The sequence below is a fragment of the Eufriesea mexicana genome, unplaced genomic scaffold (genome assembly GCF_001483705.2).
Source record: "Eufriesea mexicana isolate 0111107269 unplaced genomic scaffold, ASM148370v2 scaffold500, whole genome shotgun sequence".
Taxonomy (NCBI): Eukaryota; Metazoa; Arthropoda; class Insecta; order Hymenoptera; family Apidae; genus Eufriesea; species Eufriesea mexicana.
The window spans coordinates 276,412-287,022 of record NW_016908649.1 but is presented as its reverse complement, the minus strand read 5'-3'; the positions used below and the strand labels follow the sequence as shown (position 1 = coordinate 287,022).

The window sequence follows — 10,611 nt, the reverse complement described above, 5'->3', positions numbered from 1 at the left end:
TAATTAGTAATGGTTGATAATAATAATTGGTAATGATTGATAATAATAATTGATAATGATTGATAATAATAATTATAATAATAAAATATGGAAAATATTAAATTAAATTGGGATTTATAAAATTAATATTGAATTATCAGGTGTTTAAAAATTTATTTCTGTGACGTATTAACAACGTATTATTAACTTATTAAAAATAAATAAATAATTCGAAGCCTTGGTCTATTTAATAATATTTCTTTTACCAAGTTTTCGTTAGATTGTCACGATTATTTGTTTGAATAATTTATGAGATTTGATATCCACGTTATCATACGCGCATAATTATCGAAACAAACAAATCGCGGGATGAGATACTGTAACAATTAATTTATGCTAGTTTGATCTATCGTCAACCTGATTTTGCAATCTATTAGGTACGATACACGGAGTTTAATTAAGCATGACACTCCTGGCGATCGAACGTGTTAAGGATCAGTCGTTCCCGCGCTTTATCGGCACCATATTTCGCTTATCGACCATAAAATTTTCCGAAATTTCATCAAGCTGTTCGATTGTGCTCAATCCGTTCACGTGAAAGCATTTTCAAAATCGAATAATAAAAATGAAATAATCCCATCAATCGAAATTCATCGAAACTTGCCTTTAATTATTTAAGCAATAATAAAATTCGATATTAATAATAATAAGGAAATAAAAACCATCGAACTTCGATTTATAGAAATTTAATTTTGCAATTTTTACAAACTTTTCCATTTTTCTGTGGTCTAAAAGAATATTTAAAAATTAATATTGAAATATTCGAAGTATAATAATCACTTGAATGAAGATTCATTGGAAATTGCCTTAAATCATAGTACTTCAAAATTTTATTTAAGAAAGTAAATAGTATTTCATAATAGTTGTTAATTATACCGATAATTATTAAAATTTAATAATTTAATTTAGTAATGGAATAAATAAAAATAATTGGGTCTAGATTTGTAAGAATTTAATTTCACAATTATTTCTAGGAATCCCTAGATTTTTCTAGTGTTTTAGTGTTCGAAGTATAATAATCGCTTGAATCAAGATTCATTGGAACTTTCCTTAAATCATAGTACTTCAAAATTTTATTTGAGAAAGTAAATAGTATTTCATAATAGTTGTTAATTATACCGATAAGTATTAAAATTTAATCATTTATTTTAGTAGTAGGATAAATAAAAATAATTGAGTCTAGATTTGTAAGAATTCAATTTCACAATTATTTCTAGGAATCCCTAGATTTTTCTAGTGTTTTAGTGTTCGAAGTATAATAATCGCTTGAATCAAGATTCATTAGAACTTGCCTTAAATTATAGTACTTCAAAATTTTATTTAAAAAAGTAAATAGTACTTCATGATAGTTGTTAATTATACCGATAATTATTAAAATTTAATCATTTAATTTAGTAATAGAATAAATAAAAATAATTGTACCTGGATTTGTAAGAATTTAATTTGACAATTATTTCTAGGAATCCCTAGATTTTTCTAGTGTTTTAAATAGTGATTCGAGATTTAGAAACGTAGTTACTTAATTTATCGCATTTCCATCTGTTTTTACATTCGCAACTGCGCAAGAAGAAATTGATGCTAAAATTTTATGTTCTTCGAATGCTGAAAATTTTACGTTAGATATTCTATTTTTTCTTTTTTTTTCCGGTTTACGAGCAGCATAATCGATACACGCCTAATTCGTTAACCGACACAACGAATTGATCAGGTGGCACAGCGTTAGGGTGGTGTAACAAAGAGATTTAAAATAGCCTCCAACGACCTACATTCATAGGTTGTTGTATTCACTTAAAGAGCCTCTGTTGCACGATAAATAAAAAAATTCCGAGTGCATACCGGTCCATTTAATGAAATCTGAAAGGAGAGGAGTAATCGAAATAAACGTGGAAAGCACAGAATTAATATTCAATTTCATATAAATATAGCAGACAAATACATACCTATTTTCTTTTTGTTTTATCTGCTTTGGACATCATTAATTATCATATACTATTATTTCAAAATAATAATTATGAATAATTGTACGTGATAATAATATTTTAAATAATAGAAATTTGAAATAAAAATTTTAGTATATAAAGAAAGCTGGTATTTATTGGAATATTAAATAATTATGGAAAGTTTGAGATATTTGTTCAAGATATAAATAATTACAATAGAAAATTTAATAAGACGAATTTTTTCTCTTTTTCTTTCTTTTCAATTTCCTTTGAATTTCGTATTTATTCAGAAATTTATTTCAGATATTTCAATATAATAATTCTAAATAGATTTAAAATAATATTTCGAATAATAGAAATTTTAGTATATAAGGAAAACTGATATATTGGTGTATTAAATAATTATTAAATTATTGAAACTTGAAAATATTAATAATTAGAATAGGAAATCTAATAAGACAAATTTTTTCTTTATTTTCTTTCCTTTTTTAAATTTCCTTTGAAATTCATAATTTCAGAAATTTATTTCATATGATATTTCTAAATAATAATTCTAAATAATTGTATAATGTAATATTCTAAATAATAGAAATTTTAGTATGTAAAGAAAACTGATATATTAAATAATTCTTAAATTATTGAAACTTGAAAATATTAATAATTAGAATAGGAAATCTAATAAGACAAATTTTTTCTTTATTTTCTTTCCTTTTTTAAATTTCCTTTGAATTTCATAATTTTAGAAATTTATTTCATATGATATTTCTAAATAATTGTATAATGTAATATTCTAAATAATAGAAATTTTAGTATGTAAAGAAGACTGATATATTAAATAATTCTGAAATTATTGAAACTTCGAAATATTATTAATTAGAATAGGAAATCTAATAAGGCAATATCCTTCGATCTCGCGATTCTTTTGACAGTATGTAAACAGAGGTATTGTTTTGATAGTTGGCATAGAGCTTGGAAGTATAATACATCGGTATTAGATCGTATAGCAACAGGAGAATGTTACTGGCGTAAACAAAAGAATAGACAATAGGGGCACACGAGAAAGTATGTATGTCGATCTCTGGGATCTATTTCAGTCTCGTGTCGAAATTCAAAGAAGACAATTGAAATGTGGAACATTTACTAACGCGATAATAAATTTTCACGTACAGTATCGAGAAAATTAATTTTAGCTTATACACTGATCAATTAATTATTGATTAATTAGTGAATATATTTAAATATTTAATATTTAAATATTTATATTCTATTTTTGCAACACCTTGAAGTTACATTATCCTCGCATATATAAAGTACCAAAAATAACGTCCAATTTTAATCTCAACAATTTCTTAAAATTATTTAAAAATAATTATACAGATATACTCAAAATACTAAGTACAAATTCCATATCATTTTCTAAAAAGATCCTCAGAAATCTCAATGAAGCCCAAACAATTTTATACAATTTCATTAAAATTATTTAAAAATAATTAAGTATAAATATACACAAAATACAAATTCAGAATCATTTTGAACAATTCTTCTCTTCACAAAGAATATCTTCTAAAGTCCCAATAAAATACAAACAATTCTATAAAATTTCCTTAACATTATTTAAGAATTAACTATAAATATATACAAAATACAAATTCCGTATCATTTTGAACAATTCTTCTCTTCCTAAAAAGAATTTTCCGAAGTCCCAATAAAATACAAACAATTCTATAAAATTTCTTTAAAATGATTTATGAATATTCAAATATAAACATTCACAAAATACAAATTCTTTTTCTCCAAAAATCTCCAAAATCCTCCAAACTTGTCCAAAATAATAGAAACCAAGGTACACGTAAAATTATCCTGAATTTACCTAATATTTTTCCCATTAGTTAAAAATAATGAAATATGAACATACACGAAATACAAATTCTATTCCCCCAAAATCTTCAAAATCTCTCAAACTTCCGAAAAATGATAGAAACCATAGCACACATAAAATTATCCCGAATTTACCCAATATTTTTCCCATTATTTAAAAATAATCAAATACAAATTCTATTCCCCTAAACTTCTCTAAAATAATATAAACCTGAGCACGCATAAAATTATTCTAAATTTACCTAAAATATTTTTCTCATTATTTAAAAATAATCAAATACAAATTCTCTTCCCCTAAACTTTCCCAAAATAATAGACACCATAGCACGCATAAAATTATCCTGAATTTACCTAAAATATTTTCCGCATTATTCAAAAATAAATATAAACGTACACAAAATACATCTTCTGTTCCCGAAAAATCTCCAAAATTCTCCAAACTTGCCAAAATAACAGAAACCAAAGCACGCATAAAATTATCCCGAATTTACCTAATATTTTTCCCAGCCCCTATCGTACAAACCGAATAACATTTCGCGTTTAAACCGAACAATGGGACTTAATCGAGCTTCCCGCAGCACGGTGTAGAAAAGGTCCGTGTGTTTCATTCAGCTTCTTCGCGGGTAGCGTAATACTCTTCCGAACAATGAACACGGTATTCAATAGTTTAATTCACCGTCCATTGTCCTGTATTTAATCACTTGAGCAGGGCCAGGAACACGGCGTCGCTCCTATCGGTCATTGAAAAATGCTGCAGGGGCCTGACCATCGTGGTCGGTTATCGTTGTGAAAGATAATGACGTCGCAACAGCACGACCGACGAAATTATAAATAATGTATGTGCAGCTGGAAAAGGCAAACAGCGTAAACTGTCGAAAGCGGCATAGTCTTGGGTACCGCGTTTATTTTACTTTGTAATTCGAACGAGACGCTCGGACGCAATAAGAACGGGATGGATGTGGGGTATGAGCGATGGAACCGACGATAACTTCGATTATGGATGGGGCGCACAGGAGAGATATAGTTCGGTGATTGTTTCCAATAAGAGGAATCTCGAGGGCTGATAAGAAATCGAAATCGAATAAATCTTTTTGCTATTGGGTTGGTTCAACATTTTAATAGGGTTATAGGAAGATTCGAGAAATTTTTTGCAGAAAATGCAATTTGTGTGGAAGGTGCTTAACGTGGTATTTAATATTAGTATTTTCACATTTAATCAACTGGTATATGAGAAATATATTTTATTATTCTGGAATCTTCGTATTTTGTTTAATATTTTTCTTTTATATTTGAGAAATATAATATTTTATTATTTTAACTTGCAATTTGTGTGGAAGGTGCTTAATACTGTGTTTAATATTATGTATTTCTAAGTGGGAAGTGTGAAGAAATTTTTTTTATTTTACTATTTTAGTATTTTCATATTTAATCACCCGGTATATGAGAAATATATTTTACTATTTTATCATGCAACTTACATTGTATTTAATATTATGTATTTCTAGATGGGGAGATGTGAACCAATTATTTTGGTATTTTTATATTTTATATATATAATAAGTGATAAAATATGAAAATACCAAAATAATAATAAATGTTATATTCTCAAATATAATAATGAAATAATAAAATATTATATTTCTTAAATATAACAGAAAAAAATTAAATAAAATATGGAAATATGAAATAAAATTATTCTGATACCTTCATATTTTATTTTATTATTTTATCATTTGGGAATATGACATTTATTATTATTCAAACAGAAATTTTTTCGCTTACTTATTAATAATTAATCTAAAATAAACACCGCTCAACAATGAGTAATAATAATAACAATAGCAATAGCAAGACTATAAAAATAATAGTAAAAATAGTATCAAGAATAATAGCCAAAAATAACAATTAATATAGTATTATAAACAGTGGGCAACGTTAAAAATAATAATAAAAATAATATATTCCAAATATCAATTTGTAGTTCACACACATATTATTCTACACTACTGCATAATATTCTACTATTCTAATATTCTACTGTTCTTACCACATAGTCGCATAATTTCGCAAGCACTGATGTCATCCAAGAACATTTCACTAACCAAGTTTCATTTTGCTTCTCCTCCACAGTCCGGTGCGAAGATCAACATCTCTGATGGGTCATGCCCCGAGCGAATAGTGACAGTAACCGGGCCGACGAACTCTATCTTCAAAGCGTTCACGCTGATCTGCAAAAAGTTCGAGGAATGGTGCTCCCAGTTCCACGACATGCAAGGCGGCGTGCCCAGGCCGCCCATCACGCTCAGGCTGATCGTGCCTGCGTCGCAGTGCGGCTCCCTGATCGGCAAGGGTGGCTCGAAGATCAAGGAGATCCGCGAGGTGACCGGTGCCTCGATCCAGGTCGCCTCTGACATGCTGCCTAATTCGACGGAACGCGCGGTGACCATAGCCGGTACCAGCGAGGCCATCACGCAGTGCATATATCACATCTGCTGTGTTATGCTAGAGGTACGTATGTCGCTGTTCACGAGTTGACGAGTTCTTGCTCTGGTCAGTGTCGTTCCTTCAGTTGTAGATAAGGAACGAGGTGCGTTGTTTAACCTGTTTGCCATTTTGATAGATCAGGAATTGGAGAAGAGGAACGTTGAAGGAACTGAGCTGCATAGTAGGGATTATACTTCTTTGGCTCTGACCGGTCAAGATTCGTGAACTCCAATAATAGTACCCTTGGTGATGTCACTCTGCTAGGATGTGCTAGGTTCTTACTCGTGAGGAGAGTTAACTTGGTCCTGTCCCTTTACGTGTGATAGGAGTTTTAGCAATAGATTCTGTTATTTGGTATTGAACGTTGATTGCTTAAGGGATAAGTTACTCAGATTCTCTTGGCAAAAGACTACGAGTCTCTTTTATGGTAAAGGTTCTAATTTTGCTTTAGTTCATTGCTAGACGTCAAGGTGTGAGATCTAAAAATGTAGATACGCAGTAGATAAAGATACAGTAAGGAGATAGAAGAATGATAAATGTTATTAGTGATAGACTGAGTTACTACGTTTATGTACTATGTTTATATACTATTTAATATTGAAATATATATGAAGATCATAAAAATGAATTGAGTACAATGGAAATGACTCGTAGTCTTTGCTTCAGGTATGCTTCACAGTTTACGCTCTTTGGAGGTATTAGGTGCAAGTTACATATTTTTCATGATATAACATGTCTGTAAATTTTAAACACTGTAAACAATATAGAAAACCTTATGAGAATAATACACAATATTTGGACTAGCTTTTGCATGCTAACGAACACTTTATTTGCTCAAATATTAAGCTGACGATTCAGTTTTTGAATAAAGAATATGTTTCAATTAGTTATAATTGCTGAAAAGATTCCTGCATAGCCATAAAGGTAATACCCTAGGGTTCAATACTCTTTCCTATAAAGATATCTTCTTACATCTTTATTTTAGTATGTTTTGTTATATGTCTTTCGCCTGACGTACTGTCCATAAACATCATAAATTAAACCAGTTATCCAAATATTGTGCAGTTTCACAAGTACATAACTGGCGACTATTTGCCGTAGAAATTATTTACAAAGTTATCAACTGATTGATACACGTGATGCAATAAAGCAAACATTCTTCCCACCAACTTCAGCTCCAAAGTGTCTATAGATAAACCGTGCTGCAAATACCTGAACCGTATCAATTAAATGTCAACCAACTGTAGGATGAATCATCAGTTCTTACCTGCATTAAATATATTCAATCCCACGCATATTGGTCCACTAAATTCATTTAGCATCTCTCCAAATCTATCAACCATGCCCACTTCTGTGCCTCTAGACCAGACAAATAGTCTTCTTAGTCATCGCCCAACGTAGAAACCAAAATTTGCTCACCACATGATCTTTGTACCTATCAGACAACATCCAGGTAAGAACTCATGACTCACCCAATGAGTGGTAACTTGCTTAGCACCAAGCAGAGTGACGTCTCCCCCACAGACCAATAACCAAAATCCAAAAACAGACTCCAGAAGTACGTCGCAGGCTGAGGCCCCTCAGCCTCAGTGTCAGTGGGCTGTATTCGAAGGTGTATTCGCACTCGTGCGTGTGTTTTTTTCTGTTTCAGTCCCCTCCCAAAGGTGCCACGATCCCTTATCGCCCCAAACCCCAAGTTGGTGGGCCAGTGATCCTGGCTGGTGGGCAAGCCTACACCATCCAGGGTAATTACGCGGTGCCCGCCCACTCGGACGTAAGTACAGTATTGCCATTGCCCGCGCCCGCTGCCGGGCCCACCCCGCCCTCGCTGAACACCCAAACTTTGACGACTTCGCCCTTCGCGGCCCACCCCTCCTCCTCGGCCTTTGCCGCTTCTCACGGGCATCCGCTCCTATCCACGGCCCACCTTACGACCCCACATCATCCTCTCCACCCGAGCCCCTTACACGCCAGCGTGGCAGGCCTCGCCGACCCCCTGCTGAAGAGTGGACACTTGCAGGCAGCCCTCCCGCCCGCACACCTCGTGGCAGACGCCGTAAGTCTTTTGTTTTTCGTGATCCACCCTCTCCCGTTACCAACCCCCAAGAGATACTACCACCAGACCCCTCAAAGAAAACCGGTACACACACGTGTTATAATATATACGTATACACGTACACACGTACACGTTGTACGGAGCAGCGCGAGCGGGGACCTACTATTTAATATATATATATATATATATTTTTTATATATTTATATATTGTCAACCCCCACCTGTTGTTCCTACACGCCCATGTTCCTGTGAATCTTTGACGGCATCGTCGGATGCCACTTGATCTGAACATTTCCTGGCTAAAATGCTCTGTTTCTCTAATTTTTTTTTTTTTTTCTTTTTCTCTATTTCTTTGTCCTGTATCTCGAGATCGAATACATTTCTCAGGACGATCGCGGTAATTGGTGGAAATTCGTCGCATTCGCTGATGATCGACAGCTGGCGCGTTTCTGGTGGGTCACGGTGACTCGTGGTGAGAGAGTAGTGGAGATGGTGGATTGGGGTAGGATGGGTGGGGCTGCGGGGGTCGGAACTCTTGTCGATCTTGCCTCGTTCTGTCTTTTAAATACTAGCACCGATCTCAATTTTCTATTTCCTTCGAATTTTTCTACGCGATATAACACGAAAAATTATTAGACTGATACGCGACCGATATATTTCTACACTGAATAATTCGTTGTTGAAATTCATTGTACACTTTTGAAAAAAATAACAGTGCAAATCCCATTTTGGTCATCAAAGGCTTGCCCGATTGGGTACTTAAATTCAGCCAAAAGTCAGTTTAACGAAATAAAAATCTACGGAATATTATACTCTGTTTATATAATATTTTATTGGAAATATATGTTCTTGTGCCAAAATGAATTTGCAGAAGCTGCGTCGGTGCTCGATGCGGGTGAAGCAATAACGGAGTTGGGACGAGTATTTGATGACGAAAAAATGGGTGCTTTGGGTGGAAAATACGCGTCAGCTACGGTTTGCAGCGTACAATGATTCGTTGCGCCCAATAGGGGTGCGGTTCGCTCGGTTACTGTCGAAGCATTCGATATCCAATTTTCACCAAATGCCGTAGCGTCGCGTAGAATGTTTGCCCACGTGTACCGGAATGCTCCACTGTTGTATAGGCCACCTGGTCCCCGTCCCGGAAAAGCCCTTTACAAGTCCACACCCTGGTCCACATGCATCGACACCCTGAACGACCCTTGGCTTTCTGCTCGACGATTCCCACGTGCAGCCTCGGGTGAATCGGCCCTAAAGACGGTGTCCAGGTTTCCCAGAACCGTGCATTTATTTATTTTCTTTCTTCTGCGCTACTGGACTGGATTGAAACGTGTGCTTGGGAATTTAAAGAGGGTGCAACGTGGCATCCTTTGTCTTCCACGTCAGGGTTCCAGGCTTTGACAAATTTTCATACATTGGATTTTGCCAAATTATTTGTGTATGACAATTCTGTAGCCATACAGGGTGTCTCACTTTGACTTTGTTTAAACATCTCTGCTGTAATTATTCGGGTCATAAAACTGTTTTCCACAGAAACTAGTTATATATTAGGTGTAGTAAAAAGAAATCCATTATTTTTGCATCCAGTTTCATGCAAAAATAATGGATTTCTTTTCACTTTATCTAATATTTACTAGCTTCTGTAGAAGATTGTCTCGTGGAATTTTAATTATGACAGAGACGAGTGTATTTCAAATAACATATCCACGCTAGATGCCCTGTACTACTATTATACGTGAAAAATTATAATATACAAGATATGTATAATTTTTCAAATACGTGGAATTATAAAATTACTCAAACTATAACACTACGTCTCTTTCCATCCAGCAGCATATATGAAAGAAGATGTAGAACGGTTGAGGAAGAATTTCAATTTTCAATAGGGGTAACTAGGGGCTGCACTCTACGCCACTGTGTTCCCCCAATCGTGCGCCCTCGCGAGGATTCGTCTCTTAAGTATCCACCTTAACTTCCAATCGTCGAACGTTCAATTTTACCAGGCAGAAAATGAATAAAATAAAATAAAATTGCAATTGGCAAGAAAGATTGATCGATAATTAAGAGATCGTTTGCTCGGATCGGCGTGCCGATGTGCGCTTTGCTTTTCATGTGACCCGCACGTGTCTGTTACGTGTATCGGCCGTCTCTCTGGATTTTTCTTGTTCCACGTTCGTTCATTTTGCTCCCGTTCTCCGAAGATGACGCTTCTTA

The 10,611-nt window shown here is 33.7% G+C and overlaps 1 protein-coding gene across 3 annotated transcripts in view; it reads left to right on the top strand.

Moving 5' to 3' along the window:
- The window catches only part of mub (poly(rC)-binding protein mub), a 99,243-nt gene that overhangs the window by 60,040 nt on the left and 28,592 nt on the right, over window positions 1-10,611 (top strand). For 2 of the 3 annotated variants that reach the window (XM_017897472.1, XM_017897470.1), the window contains exons 4-5: window positions 5,988-6,365; window positions 7,993-8,397. In XM_017897472.1, the coding sequence (XP_017752961.1) occupies window positions 5,988-6,365; window positions 7,993-8,397 (783 nt within the window). The remainder of the gene's footprint in view (window positions 1-5,987; window positions 6,366-7,992; window positions 8,398-10,611) is intronic. The other variant, XM_017897471.1, reaches the window with a different exon arrangement.